The 23325-nt window shown below is 37.1% G+C and overlaps 1 protein-coding gene across 1 annotated transcript in view; it reads left to right on the top strand.

Moving 5' to 3' along the window:
* The window catches only part of LOC150090960 (heat shock protein 60A-like), a 118642-nt gene that overhangs the window by 32764 nt on the left and 62553 nt on the right, over positions 1-23325 (top strand). Inside the window, exons 5-7 of the mRNA XM_090373599.1 lie at positions 1115-1210; positions 1415-1508; positions 15797-15965. Of these exons, the coding sequence (XP_090229725.1) occupies positions 1115-1210; positions 1415-1508; positions 15797-15965 (359 nt within the window). The remainder of the gene's footprint in view (positions 1-1114; positions 1211-1414; positions 1509-15796; positions 15966-23325) is intronic.

Raw genomic sequence — 23325 nt, 5'->3', positions numbered from 1 at the left:
AATTAAAATGCTAAAACATCTGAAATTAATGTAATGCACAGACTTCTGTGTATGTTGGGGGGGGGGGGAAGAGGAAGGGTTCCAGCCCTTAAAATATTATTTCTAATCAAATCAAGATGCTAGAGGTAAAATATGGAGCTACAACTTCACACTTCACACGACATCAGCTTCGAAGCTGCTTAATTAGCTCTTAGGGGAAGAAAACAGCACAACATTAAACCAACCCTTTCTTTACCTGGCTCTTGGAGTCTTAGAAAATCTCTAAACTCTTTGACATAAATGATTGATCACTGTTCTTTAATTCATATTCATGACTTCAAGCACAATCCATTTCTATTGCATTTGAGGAGCCATACTTCAGATATCTGTAGCTAAGTGGTCAGGAGCGGGAGTGCAGTAGCACATGCTCTTTGAATAGACCGGGGTTCAAGCCCCTGACTGCTGAATACGGTTGATCTGCCAACCTGCACTGGACCAGCGTGGTAGATTATGGTCCATTTCCCTCAGCATGTATTGTTGAGGAGGCTTCCATCCTGCAGTGGGTTGATAATGGCTGCACTTTACCTTTTTTTTTTTTTTTTTACTTCAGATATTCCCATATTGCAATAAAAATATTATTTTAAAATATTCTTTTTAAAAACAGTTTGTTTTGTTTAAATTCTGTTAGGACATATACCTTACATAAATATGTTATTTCAGTTATGCATTTTTGTTAGTTGACGTTTTAATTTTTAGAACACAATCTCTTGTTATGCCACTACATCTAAGGGGGAGGTGCTCCTGACTTATGAACTTTTGTTTTATGAAGTATTTTTCAGGAATGCATGCTGTTTGTAAATTGGGAGATTGCTATATTAAGGAAACTAATGTGAAAATCTTGTGTTTGAAAGGGGTGATGGGAATTGCTGATGATTTCATTTATAGTGTAATGACTGAATGAGAAAGTTGAACTGTTTTCCTAAGAACATTTTGAATAATTTTTGATGTTTTTTTCAACAAATTTTCAAAACTTCAGTGTAATATATATATATATATATATATATATATATATAATGTATATAATATATATAATACATACACACATTTGTTTATAAAGAAGGTTACTTTATTACAGGTTGCAACAATATCAGCTAATGGAGACAGCCAGATAGGAGAATTAATATCAAGTGCAATGAAAAAAGTTGGAAATGATGGTGTAATAACAGTCAAAGTATGTATTTAAATCTTGGTTTAATTAATTACTGAACTGATTTAAATGAAATGATTGCTGAAATAGATTGCTTAAATAAATTGACAAGAAATACTTTTTCTTGCTTCTTTTACTATTGGCCATATTAAATCCATCTTAAGCTACAATGAAAATTTACTAGTCTGTTTTAAATACTTGATAACTGTTACATTTTGATTTTAATAGGATGGAAAAACATTAGATGATGAGTTGGAGGTCATAGAAGGGATGAAATTTGATCGTGGTTACATCTCTCCCTACTTCATTAATACAGCCAAAGGTGAGTAGGATCTTTAAAACATCATTTGATTTCAGGTAGTTGGTACTCTGGCAGAATTAATTAATATGAAGAGCCATAATACACAGTAAATGAGTTGTATTCATTTTATTTAGCTAAGCATTTGGAGAGAACAACTGTGGAGCTTGTGGCTCCAGAACCAGTATGAACAAATTGTAAAAATGATCACCTTGCTTATGTTAGAACATGAGATTGTTGGAAAAGTGAGACTTATCCAGACAGTGAGACAAATCATAATCATTCCAAACAGGAAGCAAAGCAAATTACTCACCACCAACTCATGTGAACAGACCAATGTGTGCCCAAATCACTAAGATATACCAATCAGCTGACTCAGACTAAACTACTCCAAAAAGAGTCTCTTGAATTACACAAAAACCCTGTTGATTAAAACACACTCAAGTGGTAACATGGTAGTTTCCATACCATTTAGTAACCTCCACTTCCCTAACCAAGAATACAGGAAAATACAAAACAGAACTTTCAATCACCAACAATAAATGGATTCTGACAGAAAAAATGCAGATGATCCTGTCTTACAAATTTTTGTTGAGGAAGACCATTGAAAAATGGAAAAAACCATTTTTTCCAAAAAAGACAGAAACAAGAGTGAAAATGCACAAAACCTCAGTAGCTTGGAAATGCCTAAAGTTTAATGAGAAATAAAATACATTACTTCAGTGGAATTGTTGTGGTTTCTGAGCCAATATTGATGAATTTACATCTAAATATGCACCAATATATCTATATCTCTATATTATGTCTGTGTGATATATTTGGAACCACAGGATATGCCAAAACTGCATCAGTATAATATCTTTAGAAAGGTGAGAATCCATCAGAACAACACAGTGTAGCTGTTCTAACAAATCCCGCATGGTTCTGCTAAACGTATTTTACCGAACTCTTCCCTAGAGGTAGTAGTCAGAATATACTCCTTATATATCCCACTAAATTTCACCATCAAACAAAATTATTTAGATAATCCCATTGTATAACCAGTTCACACTTTCCAGCAACCTGGGAAATCTAAATGGTCACTATACACTATGGAATAATAATCATATAGGTCAAAGAGGAAAATAAATTGCACATTTCCATGAAGGCATTCTATATTTTGCTGATTATGGTCATTGACCTTATTTAAAATTCTGCGGTCAGCTTCTTCATAGCATGTTCATTTCTGTGGCCGTTCATGGCTATCAATATTTCTTTCGTAATCTACATTATAAGTTTTTTGAATTTTCCTTAACTTATCTATAAAAATCCACAAAGTAGAGTGAGCAGTACTTACTACCAAAGCCTAATTGATTGCATCACCAATTGCATAAATTGCATCACGCTGTTAATGTTTAATATTTCCTTAACTCCCTCTGTAGATAAAATTGCCATCTCAAGAAACTGTTACATTATCCTGTAAAAAGTAGTTTGATATTGAATCATCATTTTGTAATACTATGTATATCTTAGTGCACTTGCATCATCGATACACAGCCAATTATAGATTAGCAAATATTTGCAATAGCGGCATCGTTTAAGTTACATCTCATATTTTGAATATGAGATGTAACTTAAACATTAGAGTCATTCTGTAATATTAAGTGGTATTGCATTATTTTGTTTATGAAAGCATTCACCTGCTGCTATCTCTCTTCACTTCGAGGCGCCTCCGTAGCCAGGTGGGCAGCAGCAGCAGTGCATAGCACATGCTTCTTGATTAGACCTGGGTTCGAGCCCGTGCCCACCAAATACGGATGATGTGGAAAGGTCAGGGAATGACTACCGCATATCCCCAGAGCAATATGGCCTTAGTTGCTAATGCTCCTAAAAACCAAATAACAAACAAACAAACACACACACACTCTTCACTTTGTATTCAGCAGCAGTATGGCAGACATTAGTTAACTCCAAGGAAGAAAATTGTAATTGTTGCTCTTGATAGGGAGTTTTCTAGTTGACATGTAGCTGCAAAAGTTGGCTGTGACCTGTCTACTGTGTTAAGGTTACTTAAAAAGAAATGTGAGACTGGAGATGTCAAAAGAAAAGCTGGAACTGGACTGAAATGGTAAAATATTGGAAAATACTGCAGCACAGGAGTTTTGAAGTGACTATGTCTCCGTGATTATTGTGCAAGTTCTACAGACCTTAGATATACCTTGAGTAGCATGGTGCTTAGGTAAACTGTTATTTTAAGATAATGAAGCACTCAAATTTACATTGGTTTAATTATGTTTATTTCCGAATTGAAAATACATACTTAACACAGTCAAATATTTCATGATATTTTCTTACCACTTGTTCAGTGATAGCTGTCTTTGCAATATTACCATCACAAAAGATCACTTAAGTTGCAAGTACTTATAATTAAGAATAAGTTCATGTGACCTAAGCAATCTTCTGTGATGGTCATATTGCAAAGTCACTGAATTAATGGTAAGAAATTAATTCAGCTTACCATTAATTCAGTGACAGCTGGATTAATGGTAAGAAAATACCACAAAATGTTTGACTGCATTATGTATATGCTTTCAAATTGGAAATAAATATAATTAAACCAATGTGTGTTTGAGTGTTTTATTATCTTAAAATAACACAGCAAAAATGACAGAAGCCTTGAACGCATACATATTCAGAAAATATTGTAGGAGGAGGATGTCGAAATGGATGATACCGGAGCTGGCTGTTAAAATAGAGCAGAAAAACATAGCATGGGACAGCTACAGAGTGATGAAAAGTACTGAAGCTGACAACAGGTGCAAGTTGATCTGTAATAGTACCACAAATATGATCAGGGAGGCCAAGCTGCATATGAAAAAAGCATTGGCCAAGAGAGCAGAGAATGGGGACAAAGAATTTTTCATGTATGTTAATACAATGAAGCAGAAAGCCAATCCAATTCGACCCTTGTGCACTGGGTGTGAAGAAATTCTTAGATAACCCAGCTGGTGTTGCGGATGAATTTAATAGGCACTTTGCATTGGTCTTTACTGACAAAAACTCTTTGTGCTGAGAAGAGGCTGTGCGAGTGAGGTTGAACCATATGAAATTAATGATGTTGTAACTGCAGGTGATTGTTTATTAGAAAAACTTTTGAGCATAAAGGCAAGTAAGGGTCCCAGAGGTGATAGCATATATTCTGTACTTTTGAGGAAGAGCACGAGGAAGTGTATTAAACCAACGAGGTTAATTATGAGGACATCTCTGGTCTCAAAAGAGATTCCTTTAGATTGGAGAAGTGCCATGTATTGCCAATACATAAAAGCAGTTTTAAGAGTGAAGTTGGTGACTACAGACCAGTTAGTCTGACTTCAGTGGTAAGAAAGATCTTAGAGGCAATGATTAAGAGTCAGTCCAGGGACATTTAGATAGATATGGCATTCTGAAAGACAGACAACATGGCTTTGTTAAGTGAAAATCATGTTTAATTAACTTAGTAGGTTATTTTGACACAGTTACTCATGAGCTGGATTTAGGGAACAATTTTAACATACTTTATTTGGATTTTAGTAAAGCATTTGACTGTCTCTCATGAGAGGTTACTATATAAGCTTGAACAGGTTGAGATTATTGGTAAGATTCTAAGATGGATTGCTGGGTGGCTGCAGGGCAGAATGCAGAGTGGGTTGTGATTAATGGATATTCTTCAGGTTGGCATAACATGAGTTGTGGGGTCTCCCAAGGATCAGTTGTTGGAACAGCGTTGTTTCTCATTTTTATAAATGACATTGATAAAGGGATAGAAGGCATGGTGTAAATTTTCAGATGATGTAAAGATTGGCAGAGTTGTTAATGATCAGTGCCAAGCAGCACTCCTTCAGGATGACTTGAACAGACTTCAAAGATGGTCAGAGAAGTGGCAGCTACCTTTTAATGCTGCTAAATGCAAGGTCTTATACTTGGGGAATAGCAACCCACAAATAAATTATACACTTGGTGGGGGTTGAAGAAAAACAGTACAGGAAGAACGGGATCTGGGAGGTATGATACAAAGATATGAAGTTTTCTGAACAGTGTAAACAGGCAGCCAGGAAATTACATGGTGTCCTATTGATGATTTATTGAACATTATCCTGTACAGATGGGGGGGTCGTAATCCCACTTCATAAGTCAATTGTAAAAACCACATTTGGATTACTGTGTTCAAGTATTGAGACCTCATCTGAAAAAAGGCATTGAACTTCTTGAAAGGGTCCAAAGACAGGCAACTTGAATGGCAAGATCACCAAAAGGACATCTGTATCAGGAAAGACTCCTATTATGTGGGCTTCAGTGCTTGGCTACCAACCAGGCACCTCAGAGGTGAACTGATTGAGGTTTATAAGGCTCTTAAAGTGATTAGTAAAATGAGTGAAGGTGGAATTCTCACTGTTGTAAAGAATTCCAGAACTAGGGACCATAAATTCAAATTACAGGGATTGAGGTTTAGATTAGTTGTAGGAAATTTTCTTTTAGCTAGTTTGTTTGAACATTGATTATTAGAACAAGTTGCCCTCGCAGGTAGTTAAAGCTGACAGTTTGAATAAATTTGGACGTCAACTGGATGGTTTGGAGAATTTATATTTTCTTATCTATTTGTGGGTTTTTTTTTTTTTTTTTTTTTTTGCAAGTGCAGCAAAAGCCTGTGGTTTCCTTGTACTATCTGGTGATTACTGTTATTTTGTCTGTGCCAAGTTGTAGATGAAATTAGTAATTTTTAAAAAAAAATTTAATTATGCTATGCATGAGATGAAAAGCCAGTGCAGGGTTGTAATATATTTTATTTGTTGGTGAAGCAGATTTTTTTTTCTTTTATGTTCTGAATCTGAACAAAGTAAGGTCAGCAAATTTGACAAATTTATTCACGATTTACAAGTTAGGTGTTTTTGAAACATGTAGTTTTTTCCTTAAAACTAAGAAATGGTTATTTTGTATTCCGTTTGAGAGTTTTGACATTATGGAGTTCTTTGCTGTAGGCAGTTCAATTTTGCTGTTATATTCACTACATTTTATTTAGATAAACTGATAATGGACTCTTTATACTCTATATACTTAAATATATATTATGCTCTATATACTTAAAGGGTCACTGATAATGACCCTTTAAGTATATAGAGCAGCATAAATGGCATCGTAACATAGCTTTGCATTATGTTCCTGTGTTAGTGAGTGAAATTAGCAGTCCAGTACTTAAGGATGTTGTAAAATAAACAAATGAAAAATGGTCAGTGACAATGTCAGAGAGACAAATGTTTCAAAACTTCCAAATAGTAAAGTAAAGTAAGTAAAGTACAGCCATTATCAACCCACTGCAGGATGGAAGCTTCCTCAACAATTCATGATGAGGGAAATGGACCATAATCTGCCATGCTGGTCCAGTGCGGGTTGGCAGATCGAACGCATTCAGTAGTCAGGGGCTTGAACCCCAGTCTACTCAAAGAGCATGTGCTACTGCACTCCCGCTCCTGACCACTCGGCTACGGAGGGCAGCAGTAACAATTTGGCCATTGGCACAAACTCTTTGTGCACAGTTCCCTTTCTATCATAAAGTAATAAGCATGGTTTTGACCTTTCTTGATGAACTTCTTTGGCGTTGGGAGAGTTCGCCGACTTCCACTCACATTTTGTTGCTTTGTTCTGGGGTCGTAATGATTGAAACCAGGAAGTTGGTTTTGTGTTTAATGTCTCCCAGTGTTCAGTTCATGCCTGTCATTGACCATCTATTAACAGATGTAGAACAAACCGTGCACAGACCGTCATTTTCTTCAAATTCTGGCTTATTAACACCTCAGTAATTGGTAATGATTTTCCCCACCTTTTCAATCAACTTTGGCATTCAAACCGTTTATGTCAGTTTGAATGTTTGTCACATGGATGTTTGTCGTCTTTCGGTGATTCTCTTCCATGGGTGAACATTTATTCCATTCGAACACGTACATGAAACAGAAAGTTCTTTCCTTTCACTCGCTTAATCATTTGTAGTGTTTTTGTGGCATTTTTTTCCAGTCGAACAGAACTTGATGTTTGCTCTTTGTTCCATTGTCCTTCCATGACACAGACAGGAGAGCCGTGCAGTTCAGCTCACACTACATTCTGAAATGGCAGCAATTTCTACTGACCTTGACTGTGGTGCTCAAGGAATAATACTCTTATTTCTTGTTTACTTCTAGTAGATGGCAGCACCAGCTTATCTTGTAACAGTCTCATTTTGCAGTTGTGGTAATTGGCCGAAATATAGTAATATTTATGGGCTAATGGGGCCCTCTGACAAGGTTGGATACAACAGTTGTCTATTGTTTGTTTTTGCTTTGTTTGTTCTATATCTGTTTTTTTTTTGTAGTTGGTTTACTGTATCATATTTGTGATATTTTGTACTTTTTTTTGGCTTCAGTGCAATCAGAGTGGTGCTGGTCTAACTTTTAAATTTATTGGCTTATAACTTTGGCTGCATTTGTTTTATATTTAATATTTTCAAAATTTTTTAGGTACATATTCCTTCCTTTTCTTCTTCTGTCCTTGTTTATTTATATGCATTTATGTTTCTTTGCTCTTTTTTTTCTGCACTTTTTTCCATATTGCCTCTATATTATGTATTGTATATTATGAAATGTGTTGTTGGATACTGCATATGCAGCCACTTATGTTTATAGTCATCTCTCTGTTTCTTATTGTTTTTCTTCATAATATTTTTAGTTTACATATATTGCAACTCTGCCTTACATTGTTTTGACACCTGGTTTTTTTCCCTATAACTGCTCTTAATTTTATTCACTCCATTAAAAAGAGAGTAATGAGGTTAGTTATCCTGGTTTTAGATACCTACTTGCCATTTTTTTTTTATAGTCATTTATGAAGTAGTGATAGGTTGGCTGATTTTTTTTTTTTTTTTTTTTTAGGAGCATTAGCAACTAAGGCCATATTGCTACAGGGATATGCAGTGGTCATTCATTCCCTGACCTTTCCACATTGTAATTTATATGTGGATTTAAGACAACAATTGTCTATCTGTACAAATGTATATAATTTAGATGATTTTTGGCGCCTGGTTGGGTCGGCGGACTCTCTTTCTGCCTTCTCTTCTTTTGCTAATAGTGTCTTCCGGAGAAGAGCGGCTTTATCAAGGAATAACCCTTGATTTCGTTATTTGTTCTTAATATTTATATATATTACTGTATTGATTTTTTTTTTTTTTTTTTTTTTTTGAGAGGAGTTTCTTCCTTGCCTAAATTGTCTTGTGTTTTGGACGCAGAGTTTTTGCGTCTTTTTCTGGAGACTTGTTTCAGGTTTTTGCCTGGCCGAGTGGGAGAGATGGACCTCCCCTCTCCCACTTCGAACTCTGTCCGGGTTGCCTGAAATGATTTTCTGTGTTAAATTGTATGTATTTTGTAAATACTGTAATTATCTTTTTAATATCATGGTGCTTTTGTTTGATTTGTTGTTTGCTCTCAGAATTGAGAGTAACTGATTTTATTGTGTTTTAAATCAGCAGTTAATCTTAAATGTTTATATTGTACATTACTTGTGTAGTTAGCTCATTATTATGTTGAAGAGACAGTTTTTCTCTTCTTGCGTTGTCTGTTTGGCTCTGAGGAGTGGGATGGACCTCTCCCTGCTCCCTCAGATCCAACCTTCAGTTGGCTGTTCTGGTTGAGTGAGATGATTTTCCTCTCTAGCCTGTCTTACTGCTGGCTGCTTTTCTTGCTGCTTGTGTTTTGATTTAATTTTGTTTTCCTGTGGGGCTGATTATTTGTTGTATTTTTCTTTCCTGCCTGATTGCAGCTGCAATCAGTTGGGTTTTTGCTAGTATCATATAGTTCTTAGTCTAGCATTTTTAGTTGTAAATGGGTTTTGGTTCTGAGGGGTGGGATGGACCTCTCCCCGCCCTCTCAGATCCAATTGCTTTGTTGGCAATTGACATCCATATTTTTTTTTTTTTTTTTTTTTATGCTTACCTATGCATTATTGTTAATTCTACGTGTCTTGTTATTTGAAACAAGTTTTGTTTTTCGCAGCTTGTGGTAGCAGCTTTGCACTTGTTGGTTATGTACATATGTTTATAGATTAGATTACTTGTGCAGAGACATTTTCTCTGCATATTAATTAATTATTGTTTAATACTTAACTTATTATTTTGATCTGTTATACTTAGATTTAAATTTAGAATTGCTTTTGATTCGGTTAACTAATTTATTTGTACAGTATTTATTGGTTTTGCCTTTGGCATATATTTGCCTTGGGTGAGTTCTGTTTGTCTCTTTGTGTTTTGTATATATGTTTCTACGTTTCTTCTGGATGACTATTTCTGTTAATTTCTTGGTTGACTAATTTTTCAGCCAAGATTTTAATTACTTTGTAAATATTGTATATTTTACTCTCTGCTTATGCAGTGTAATTTGTTAATATGTTTACTGCTATGTTTCATATCGGTGACATAAGTATTTATTATTTATCTTAATTTATTCTTTTTTTTTTAAGTGGCTATCTAATAGCCACTTGTACATTACCTATGTTCTTTCCTTGAGACTTTTCTTTTTTCCCTTGTCGGTGCAAGTTGGGCTTCCTTCCCGGCTTGGGGAATCTTTCTTTCAAATGTACAAGCCTTCAGGCTTCAAAATTTTACCTCTTCAAGCTCTCTCGCTTGTTAGATTTTCCAACTAGTGTTTTCCTCTTTCCTGTTTCTTCTTTTTCCTGAGAGAGTGTTTTGCTCTCATTTCTTCTTCTACTTTCTTTTCTCCTACTTTATCCTCCCTATTCATTATTTACTATAACCGGGATTCCACTTGTTGGAATCCCACTAAGTGTAATTTAGATAGTTCCTGGAGCGCCTCCACATGGCTAGGGACGGGAGTCGGGACGCAGGTAGCTTGCTCCCTGCCTCCCGGCTGCTAAGACTCCAGGGCCGGCAAACAACAACCATCACAACACACATATATACTTACACACACACACACTTACACACACTTGCCGGCTATAAATAACCTACTGATTCTACAGCGGTATATAGGGGTAACCCTGGAGGCCGCAATCAATACAAGAATACCTTGTCCCTTGTCCCTTGACCTTTCCACATCCTCTGTATTTGGTGGTCACAGGCTCGAACCCCGGTCTAATCAAGAAGTGTGTGTTACGCACTGCTGCTCCTGCCCACCTGGCTACGGAGGCACTGAGTTGGCTGTGGATTGATGTGGTTTTTGCTGTCTTCAATCCTAAAAATAACTATTTATGAGTGCATTTGATTTTACACTTATATTACTTTTTTTGATAGTTTTTTTATTGCCATTTATTGCTTTTAATGATTGGTTTAGTAAATTTTATTAATTTGAGTTTAGAAGGACATTATGTAGTAATACTACCAACTACCAATTTAGTTTTAAAAAATACACTTTTTCATTGAAAAGTTTTAAATTAGTTTATTGGTAAGTGTTAGGATAAAACGTTTTTAAAATTATTTGACCCAATCAGTCCCAATATCTAAATTAAAATGCTAATTTTTTTGAATTTTGTCATTGGGCCAGGATTTTGGTTCTAAGAATTTCTACTTTGAATATGAGTCATATAGAAAATTTATAGAATCTGTACAGATATGGATTCTGTATAGGTATGGAAATTGCATCTATCTACATAGAATCTGTTAAATTTTGTAGATTTGTGATAGAAAATAATAACATTTGCATATTTGAAAAATAATACAAATTTGAGTGAAATTCAAAAGAAAACTAAATATTTCAGAAAGCTGGAAGATGCATCTGATTATAGGACTAGATCAGGAGAGTTAGCAGGTATGTAAATCTAATTACACATATCCCTCTTGGGATCACCTTTGCAAATTGGAGTGAGATTTGCATCCCTAAAATCTGCTTTAACTTCATTTGAACACACACACACACACACACACACACACACACACACACACACACACACACACACACACACACACACACACACACACAGCATGTGCATGCAATAATAGATGAGGGTTCAGCAATCTGTTTTGTTGCTGCTTTTATTAATACTGGATAAAGCACATCAATTCCTCATGTTGACAGGAGAGATTGCTTCTACAGGGATAGGGTATGCTTAAATAGAAAGGGTGCAAGAATATTTGCTGATGCTATCGAAGTAGGTGCCTCCATAGCCAGGTGGGCAGGAGCAGCAATGCGTAGCACACGCTTCTTGATTAGACCGGGGTTTGAGCCCGTGACAACCAAATACGGAGGATGCAGAAAGGTCAGGGAATGACCACCGCATATCCCCGGAGTAATATGGCCTTAGTTGCTAATGCCTCCTAAAAACCAAATAACAACAACAGCTATCGAGGTAGTGTTAGGTGGGTCAGAAAACTGCTAACTTGGGAGGATATGCAAACTATAAGGTTAACAGTGGCTGCAGGCAGAGGCAAAAGTGATTCTTGCACTGCTTCTATTAGAATGAGCAGCAGCCTGGAAAGCAAGGTAATGGAGATTTTCAGGATGGCTGGGAGTCATAGTAGAAAAATTAAATACATAGGCTGTGTTAGGGTAACTAAGAGTAGTACAGGTGCATGTATACTTGCATGTACACCAATGCTAGGAGTATAGATAATAAATTTGATGAGCTTGAAGTGCTAGTTAAGACATCAAAGGCAGATATTGTTGGGATATCAGAGACGTGGTGTCACACAGATATAAGCAGTGCAGAATTGGAATTTTGGGGAGTACAATATGTACAGGAAGGATAGACAGGACAGGAAGGGAGGAGGGGGTTATGCTGTTAGTTAAGAAACACATAAAATCTAACGAAGTGCATCCAGTTGACATGGGTGGACAGTGCAATGTTGAGTCAGTTTGGTGTGACATAAGCACTAGAAAAGTAAAAATGAAGTCTAGGTGTGTTATAGGCCAGATGAAATTGTTTTGTGCAGAGAAATAGTGGGCCAATAAATCAGAATGTCTTATAATGATGGATTTTAACACTCCAGATATTGACTGGGACTTGTGGGTTTGTCACACGCACACTAGCAAGACTTTTGTGATTTATTGGATTAATGTTTTCTACAGCAACATGTTCGAGAGGCAACCATATGGAGTAATACTCTTGATCAGATTGTCAGCAGTGATTATTCATGCATTAAGAATTTGCAGATAAAGGAACCACTGGATGACAGTGATCACAATATACCGATGTGGGAATTACTTAAAGATGTAACTACATCAAGGGTAAAGGGAAGGGCTTTTGATTTCGTCAAGATGGCTACAGGGTCTCAGACAGTTTCTGCACAGTGGGATCAACTGATGATATTACCAATGTTAAATTCTAAATGGGAAGCCTTCAGGAACTTAATTTTGGAGGCTACTAGGCTTTTCATTCCAACTAAGAAATACTGTTCAAGGTTTAGGCCTAAATGGATGTCAGAGATGAATTAATGAGGCTTGTGGCAGAGAAGAAAAATCTATGGGATGTGCATATAAAGTATCAGGTGACACAGACGCTATGGAAGATATAAACTAGTCTGTAATCAAGTCACAAAGAAGGTTAGGCAGGCGAAGGCAGATTATGAGAAATCCTTGGCAAAGGATACAAAGAAAAACAGCAACGAACAGAAAGTTTTTTACTTATATAAACTCTAGAAGGAAAGGGATATATCAGATTGGATCACTTAACATAGATGGGTTGACTATTGATGATCACGCTCAGGTAGCTGATAAAATAAACTGAATGAGTATTTTGCATCAGTATTCACGCACGAGGAGTTATTCAATGAGGGGAGTTTCAGAAGTTTATCAAACTCTAATAGGGAGCTATGATTTTGTAACTAAGAGCAAAGTGGAGGAGAAATTGTTGAAGTTAAACAGAAAAAAGGCACCTGGGGTGGACGGGATCTATCCAGTTATATTAAAGGAGGCAGCAAAGGAAGTAAGCAAACCCTTAGCCATAATAATGAGAGTTTCCTTGGACTCAGGGGAGATCCCCATGGACTGGAGGTGTGTAAATGTATCACCAATTCACAAATGGGGTTCAAAAGGTGACACAAGTATAGACCTGTTAGTTTAACTTGTGTACCAGGGAAGATAATGGACTCACTAGTTAAAGAAGCATTGCAGGATCATCTAGACAAGACTGCAGTAATAGTTAAAACACAGCATGGGTTTGTTAAAGGGAGGTCTTGTCTGACCAGTTTGATTGGATACTATGATGTGATCACAGAGGAACTGAATGCCAAAAAATAATTTTGATATCATATACTTGGATTTCAGGAAAGCTTTTGATACTGTTGCACATGGAAGACTGCTGTACAAATTGGAGAGGTATGGCATTAAGGATAAGTTGCTACAATGGATAAAGGGATAGTTGAGTGGGAGATGACAGAGAGTGATAATAAATGGACACTACTCTTTGTGGACAAATGTTATTATTAGTGGAGTTTCACAGGGCTCTGTGTTGGACCCATTGTTGTTTTGTATATTTATCAATGATATTGATGAAGGTATATATAAGGTTTAATGTCCAAGTTTGCAGATGATACAAAGGTTGGCAGGATTGTTAACAACAGTAAAGACAGTATACTACTCCAACTGGATCTAGACAAGGTGGGCAAATGGGCTGAGAAGTGGCAACTGAAGTTTAACATTGACAAATGCAAAGTACTGCATATGGATAGCAATAACTGAAGAGAAATGTGCCAACTGTGTGGTACTACACTCAGGAAAATGAAAAAGACCTGGGGGTAATTGTGCAGTCAAATATGAAGTTTGCTGAGCAGTGCAGATGGGCTGCCAGGGTGGGTCATGGAGTCTTGTCAATGATATATAGGAATTTTGCTAGCAGAGACAAGGAGGTGATTATCCCTTTGTATAAGGCAATGGTCAGGCCACACCTTGAGTACTGTATACAGGTCTGGAGGCCTCATTTTAGGAAGGATGCAGAGTTGCTAGAATGAGTACAAAGAAGGGCAACGAGATTGGTGAGGGGAACAAAGGAAGAAAGGCTTAGCAAGAAAGGCTTAAGTTCTGTAAATTGTAGTGCCTACAGAGTAGGCACCTGCGAGGTGATCTGAATGATTTGTATAAGGCCTTGAATGGGTTGAGCAAACTGATTGCTGATGGGATTCTTTCTCTTGCTCAGATTAAGAACCTAAGGGGACACAGATTGAAATTGAGGAAAGAGAGTTGTAGAATATAGATGTGCTGAAATTTGGCTTTAGCTAGCGGGTAGTTGATTGGTGGAACAGACTTCCATCTTTTGTTGTGGAAGTTTGATAGCTTAAATAAATTTAAGGCTGAGCTGGACATGCATTTGGAACAAATGGAGGGATGAAATGGGAGGGGTTTTTTTTTTTTTTTTTTTTTGGCTGATGCTGCATAAGCTTGCTTTCTTGCATCATATTCCTCTACTAATGCTTTTTTTTTTTTTCTTTCTCATCAAGTCATGACACTTTCTGTATTAATCCATTTTGTTCCACCCTAGTAGCAAAAGTATTAATTTACATTACCATTACTGATGGCAGAAGTACACATCTGATGTGAAAGTTCGTAGCACTGATGTTTGTATGCAGTGAAGAAGAGGGAATTAACTCGAACATATGAAGGAGTTTACTTATGTATGGGTAATGCACACACATCATTTCTACTATCAAGGTAGTTTTAATGCAGTGTTTTAATTATATCTCATATTGTGAATACCTTCACAATGAGTTGCCATGGTATTGCACTGCCTCGAATAAGTAACACTTCACCTATGGAGAAAATTACTGTTACTTATTCTCGGCGGATACTACCACCCAGATGTGCACAGTTTCAAGGCTTTTTGGCCCCTCTTCCGTGGGTTGGTAGGTACCCTGTTGTTGCAAATCTTCATAACTGGATTGTGCAACAATCCAGTTATGAAGTTTCCCACCCACTGAAAAGGGGCCAAAAAGCTCTAAACAGTGCCACAGGTGGTATCTGCCGAGAATGAGTAGCAATAGTTTCCTCCATAGGTGAAGTGTTACTTATTTTGAGGTAGTGCAATACCGTGAAAACTTGTGAAGGTATTCATAATATGAGATATTATTAAAACACTGCATTAAAACTACCTTGGTAGTAGAAATGATGTGTGTGCATTACCCATGCATGAGTAAACTCCTTTATACTCTTAGGTATTTAGCCAAGAAGTATCTTTTAAACTCTAAAATAGGTGATTACCTTAATTTTATTGTCTTAATTGACTTTAGGTAACTTAATGTTGTATGTGTGTGTAATGAGATATTTAAAGTACAGTAAGAGATTTGCATATGGTATTAGTTTTATGGTAGTGTTCTTACATAATTTGTCTTTCAGGTTCCAAAATTGAGTTTCAGGATGCCTTAGTACTTTTTAGTGAAAAAAAGATTTCTAGCATACAGTCAGTTATTCCTGCTTTAGAATTGGCAAATTCTATGAAAAAACCTCTAGTTATTGTTGCTGAAGATGTTGATGGTGAAGCACTTAGCACTTTGGTTCTCAATAGGTAATTAGCATGTTGCAGTTCACTGTAGCTTTAACACTTGTAAGAATTTCTTAGTGTTCTTTAAATGTAGAAATTTGGACTCTTCTGGATTTCTGGTAATCACTAATATTCTTATGAAATGTAATTTTTATTTGTGAACTTTCCAGTTTAACTTTACAGCTGGCACATGGAGGTAATAGTTATTTTGTGGGAATGGTGCACAAAAAATGTTTTCTGTGCAAAAGCTTGTTGTCTGATTGATGTGGAACTGCAATTACCTTCAAGGGCACTGAAGGCTGGATTGTTGGCCTTTGAACACACATTTGTGGAGGCATAATATACAATAGCATAATATGGTCTAAGTTGCTGATGTACCTGAAATCCAACAACAGCATTTAGTAGTATGTAGGGATTGGAGTCAGATTCCTGTTGACTTTGGGCATTGGATTTCTCTCGATTCTGTGTTTTGTTTTTTAAGAGAAGTTAAAAGAAGCTTAGTTTATGAAAAGGCTGTTTAAGCATGGGTAATGCATCTCCATCATTTCTACTACCCAGGTAGTAAGACCCAGGTAGCATACTACCTGGGTAGTAGAAATGATGGAGACGCTTAAACAGCTTTTCATTAAACCCATGCTTAAACAGTCTTTTCATATTCTTTGACATTTAGTCAAGAAATATATTTAGATTAAGCTTAGTTTACTTGGAATTTGTTGAGCTATGTGACTGTGCTGTGGTAGTTGATTTGTGTAAGTTGGCTGGATGCACTATAGCCAATTTCATTCAAATTGTGAAACAAAAAGATCTGAGAACTGTGGAGTACAATAAAATTATTAAGAAATAATTTGATATAACATGGCTGTTCAAGTATCAAACAGTAACAACAGCAGCCAAATATTAAATTATTACTTAATTTTATTGCAGTCTGTAGTGCTCAGACTTCATCATCGTCATTATCAGCCATTTTCAATCTACTGCAGGATGAAGGCCTTTCCAGCAACTTTCCAGTTCTTTCTGTTTTGTGCAATGGCCATCCACTTGCTACCCACGAACTTGTGAATTTCATCTGTCCATCTCCGTTGTTGTCTTCCAGGTTTTCTTCTAGCTCCTCTTGGGTACCATTCTGTTATTTTCTTAGTCCCATCTGTCATCATGTCTTCAAGCTATGTATCCTGCCCAAGACCAATTTAGTTCTTTAGTTTTGATGAGAATGTCCTTTACTTAGGTTTGCTGCCTGATCCATGTGTTTCTCTTCTTATCTAACAGTCTGATTCCTGATATAATTCTTTCCATTGTTCGCTGTGCAGTTCTCAGCTTCTCTTCCATTTTTTGGTGAGTGCCCAAGTTTCACTTCCATAATTCATGGTGGGCAGTATACATTGCTTCATTATTTTACATTTCATACATAGTCACATACTGCTCCTCAGTATGTGGCTATATTTCCTGAATGCTATCCATACAAAATTTATTCTTCTCTTGACTTCCAGCCATTTATCATTATTACAACTAATGACTTTTCCCAGATAAGTATATGAATCCACCTTTTCGATTACTGCTCCTTTAATGATTATATCCTTTTCTGTGGCATACTTGTTCATCATTACTTTTGTTTTAGCCATATTCATCTTTAGTCTGAATCCTTACTAACTCTGCATAACTGATTAAGATTTTCCTCTCATTCTTTGGATCATGGCTTATGATCACAGTGTCATCTGCAAATCGTAAATGGTTTAGGTACTCTCCATTCACATTGACTCCTTTCTGTGACGAGTTTAATCTTCTGAAAGCTTCCTCAACGGCAACAGTAAACAATTTCGGAGATAGTGTCTCCTTGTCGAACTCCTTTCTCAATTTGAAATTTGCTATTGTCTTTGTCTAGTCAATTAAAGGAGGTAGTGTTCTCATATTTTCTTCAAAATCATAATAAAGGGGTATCTATGCCTTGTCTTTCCAGTGCCTGAAATATTGCCTTATGCTGTATGGAGTCAAATGCCAGGCATAATGGTGTTTTATATTCATTTGCTTTCTCCATTAGCTGTGATATTATGTGAAGGTGATCCACAGTTGAGAATCCAGTCCTAAAGCTAGCTTGCTCTTTTGGTTGATTCTCATCAAGTATTCTTTCTAATCTGTAAGTAATCACCCTTGTGAACAACTTGTAGATGTGGGATGACAAGCTAATTGGGCTTTAATTTCCAATTTCTGATTTATCTCCTTTCCTGTGCAGCAAAACTATGATTGCATTATTCCACTCCTCAGGTCATGCCTTTTGTAATGCATTTTGTGAAGAGTCTTGCCAGTTTCTGTGTCATGTCTCTTCCTCCCAATTTTAACAACTCCATCTTCCCCCGGGGCTTTCTGATTCTTTATTTTCTTCAAAGCGTGTTCTACCTTATCAGGAAGGATATCGGGTATGTGTCGAGCCCGTCACCACCAAATACGGAGGATGTGGAAAGGTCAGGGAATGACCACCGCATATTCCCGGAGCAATATGGTCTTAGTTGCTAATGCTCCTAAAAACCAAATAACAACAACAATCGGGTATGTTGTATGTGTTACTAATTTGTGATTCATCTTCCCCACTACTGATTCCCTCATTCCTTCTCTCTTTGTATAATAATTCACTATAGTAGTCTTCTGCTATTTGAATGATGCCTTCTCTGCTATTTATAAATAAACCATTGCTATTCTTCAGTTTCAGTATCATTTGTCTTTCTGTATTTCTGCTCATGGCTGCTGATTTAAGTCCTTTGTTTTCCCTTAATGCGTGTTCTACTTTTCTTGTGTTAAATCTTATGTCTTCTCTCAGTCTCTTTCTAATGGCTTCGCATAACTCAGTATACTCAATTTTATCCTTGTCAGTGTTTATCTTGCTCTTCATTTGTCGTCTTCGGTTCATCATGACAAGTTTCTTGACTAATTTTTTCTTCTTTGGATTTCTTTTTACTTATAGATTTCTTGGGCTTTATCACTTTCAGAAATTGTAGTATTCCTGGTCTGAACAGTCTGAAGAAGCTCAAACTTGTTCTTAAGTTCCAGTGCATACTGATTTTTGTTCTCTTCTGTTATCTCAAAGACCTTTGTATTATTTACTCGAGTCAGTTTTTTCCTTTCTTTTCTTACGTCTATATCAAGTGTGCATCTTACCATTTTGTGATCACTTCCAACATTTACCTTGTTCAGAACGGTAACATCATTCACAATATATCTTCTGTTAGTGATGTTGAAGTCAATTTCATTAGTTGTTAATCCACATGGACTCTTCCACGTCCACTTTCTGTTTGCCCTTTTCTTGAAAAAAGTGTTCATTACTGACATTCCTTGAGATTCTGCAAATGCCACGTCTTTCACCAATTCCAAAATTTCCTATAGTTCCCCTTCCTGTACTGTTTTGTCGCTTTCCAACCTTAGCATTGAAGTCCTCCGTAGTGATACTGTAGTGGGTTTTCTGCTCATCTAGAAGACTCCAAATTTCAATGTATATTTCTTCAACCTCTTCATCATCATGGCTCGATGTTGGTGCATAAATCATTATAACCTTTAGCTTGTATTTCTTAGAAATCCTCAGTAGTAGTCTTGACACCCTTGGTGATTACTTTTGAATTCCAAAATGTTTGTTTTTATGGACCAGAAAGGCAATTCCACCTTTGCTCCTTTCACTATTTCCATTGGTGTACAGCAGATTTCCACTTGATAAATTTATAAGTGATTCATTTCTTCTTCTTCTTGTTTCAGTCAAACTTGATGATATTCCAATTCACATTTTATAATTCCTTTTCCAGCTCTAATAGTAATCGTGGCATGTGATGCAAGAAAGCAAGCATATGAGCTAATGTAGCATCAACCAAAAAAAAAAAAAAAATTCACACAACCATTCCCTCTAAATATTTGTCCATTTCTTCCTTAAATTTATTTAACCTATCAACTTCCACAACGACAGATGGAAGTTTGTTCCAGCAATTAACCACCCACTGGCTAACGGTAAATTTTCGCACATCTATTCTACTGCTGTTTTTGCCGACCGGGCTAGCCGGGTGGGTAAAGTGCCTGCCTGCCAACCCAAAGGTCGCGGGTTCGAATCCCGCCTCGGGCTTGGATCAAAGTACTGCAAAAACCTTGTGAGGTGCATTATGGCCACAGAAGCCGATGCGCCAAACAACTACCAAAAAAAAAAAAAACTGCTGTCTTTCCTCAATTTGAATTTATGCCCCCTTGGGTTTGTAATATGAACAAGTGGAAGAATCCCATCAGAATTCAATGTGCTCAACCCATTCAAGGCCTTATACACCTCAATCAGATCACCTCACAGGTGCCTAGTCTCCAGCCGCTGCAATTTGCAGAACTTAAGCCTCTCTTGGTAAGAGGATCCCTTCATTCCCCTCACCAATCTTGTTGCCCTTTTCTGTACACGCTCAAACAAATCTACATCCTTTCTAAAATGAGGCCAAGAGACCTGTACGCAGTACTCAAGGCGTGGCCTGACAATTGCCTTATACAGAGGGACAATCATCTCCTTTTCCCTGCTAGCAAAATTCCTGTATATCATTGACAAAACCCCATGACCTGTTCTTGCAGCCTTTATGCATTATTCAGAAAACTTCATATCTGACTGCAAAATTACTTCCAGGTCGTTTTAATTTTCTACCATCCTAATTGTAGTACCGCACAGTTGGTACGTTCCTCTGGGGTTACTTCTACCCATATGCAGTATTTTGCATTTGTCAATGTTAAACTTCAGTTGCCACTTCTCAGCCCATCTTCCCAAATTTTCTAGATCCTGTTGCAGTAGCACACTGTCATTAATAACCCTGCCAACCTTGTATCATCTGCTAACTTCGACACTAAGCCTGATATACCTTCATCAACATCAAATATATATTTACAAAACAATAGTGGACCCAACACTGAACCCTGTGGCACTCCATTAATAACATTAGTCCACGAACAGCAGCGCCCATCGATTACCACCCTCTGTCTTCTCCCACTCGACCGTCCTTTTATCCATTGTAGCAACTTACCCTTAATACCATTCTACTCCAATTTGTACAGTAGTCTTCCATGTGCAACTGTGTCAAAACCTTTCCTTAAATCGAAGTACATGATATCAAAATTATTTTTTGTATCCAGTTACTTTGTAACCACATCATAATATCCAATCAAATTTGTCAGACAAGACTTTCCCTTAACAAACCCATGTTGTCCTGAATTATTGCTGCAGTGTTGTCTAGATGAACCTGCAATGCATCTTTAACCAGTGACTCCCTTATTTTACCCAGAACAGAAGTTAAACTAACTGCTCTGTAATTACTCATGTCACCCTTCGATCTCCCTTTGTGAATTGGGGATACATTTGCGCATCTCCAGTCTGTGGGGACCTCCCCTGAGTCCAAGGATGCTCTCATAATTATGGCTAAGGGGTTGCTTAGTTCCTTTGCTGCCTCCGTTTAATATAACTGGATAGATCCCATCCACCCCAGATGCCTTTCTTATGTTTATCTTCAGCAATTACTTCTCCACTTTGTTCTCAGTTATTACAAAATCATGAAGCACCCTACTACAATTTGATAACCTTCTGGCATTTTCAATCCTCGTGTGAATGTAGATGCAAAATACTCATTCAGTTTGTTTGCTATCTGAGCAGAATCATGAACAGTTGAACCATCAATATCAAGTGGACCAAACTGATTCATCTCCTTTTTAGCGTTTATATAAGTAAAGAAATCTTTGCTGTTTTTCTTAGACTCCTTTGCCAAAGATTTCTCGTAAGCTACCGTCACCTGCCTAACCTCCTTTGTGACTTGATTACAGACTAGCTTATATCTGCCATGGGCTTCTGTGTCGCCTAATAATTTATATGCATCCCATGCATTTTTCTTCTCTGCCATGAGTCTCATTAGTTCATTTGACAACCATTTAGGCCTAAACCTTGAACAATATTTCTGAATAGGTATGAAATGTTTTGTAGTTTACATGATTAATTCCTTGAATATTTCCCGCTTAGAATTTGCTGTTGGTAACATCACCAGTTGGTCCCACAGTACAGAATTTAAAAACTGAGACCACTGTAGTCACCTTTACAGAAGAAAAAACTGTTTCCTCTACCCCTGATGGTAATTATATCTTTAAATAAATCCTGCTGACTGGGCTAGCCGGGTGGGTAATGAGCCTGCCTGGCAACCCAAAGGTTTCGGGTTTGATTCCCGCCTCGGGCTTGGATCAAAGTACTGCAAAAACCTTGGGAGGTACATTATGGCCACAGAAGCCAATGCGCCAACAACTACCAAAAAAAAAAAAAGTAAATACCACATCAGTACACTGATCACTGCCACCTAGTGGTTCCTTTATCTGCAAATTCTTAATACATGATTGATCACTGCTGATAACCAGATCAAGAGTATTGATCTGGTTATCAGCAGATCTCGAACATGCTGCTGCAGAAAACAATCCTCCCACTTTTTCTTACTATTAAATACACCATGAATTGTTAAACTTATAAAGTAAGCTTATCTGTGAAAAGATCTAAACCTTCCAAACACTTTGTAGTTCATTTCACAAATATATGTGGTCTCAGTACTAATCTCAACGATGTCCATTTCCATTTGCAGTCTGCCCAACCCATGTACTTTTTCTGACAGAATCTCAGTTATCGGTTGATTCAACTACTGCTCATCTCACTTGCCCAAATTAGCATTAGCAGAGGCATATGATGCAAGAAAGCAAGTTTATGCAACATCAACCAAAAAAAACCCACTCCCATTTCACCCCTCCATTCATTCGAAATTCTTGTCTAGCTGAGCCTTAAATTTATTTAGGCTATCAACTTTCACAACAAGGGATGGAAGTCTGTTCCACCAACCAACCACCCGCTGGCTAAAGGCAAATTTCTGCACATCTATCCTACATCTGTCTTTCCTCAATTTGAATTTATGCCCTCTCAGGTGATTATTCTGAGCAAGAGGAAGAATCCCATCGGCATTGACCATGCTCAAACCATTCAAGGCTTTATACACCTATCAGATCACCATGCCGGTGCCTAGTCACCAGATACTGTAATTTGCAAAACTTCAGCGTTTCTTCATAAGAGCAACCCTTTGTTCGATTCACTAATCTTGTTGCCCTTCTCTGTACTCATTCCAGCAGCTCTACATCCTTCTCGAAATGAGACCTCCAGACCTGTACACAGTATTCAAGGTGTAGCCTGACCATTGCTTTATACAAGGGAATAATCACCTCCTTGTTCCTGCTAGAAAAATTCCTGTATATCATTGACAAGACACCATGAGCAACTCTTGCCGCCTGTCTGCACTGCTCAGAGAACTTCATATCTGCCTGCGCAATTACCCCCAAGTCCTTTTCATTCTCTACCACTGTTAGGGTAGTACCA

Source organism: Mastigoproctus giganteus, chromosome 1 (genome assembly GCF_048544385.1).
Source record: "Mastigoproctus giganteus isolate SK-2022 chromosome 1, ASM4854438v1, whole genome shotgun sequence".
Lineage (NCBI taxonomy): Eukaryota > Metazoa > Arthropoda > Arachnida > Uropygi > Thelyphonidae > Mastigoproctus > Mastigoproctus giganteus.
This window is presented reverse-complemented; position numbering and strand designations above follow the sequence as displayed.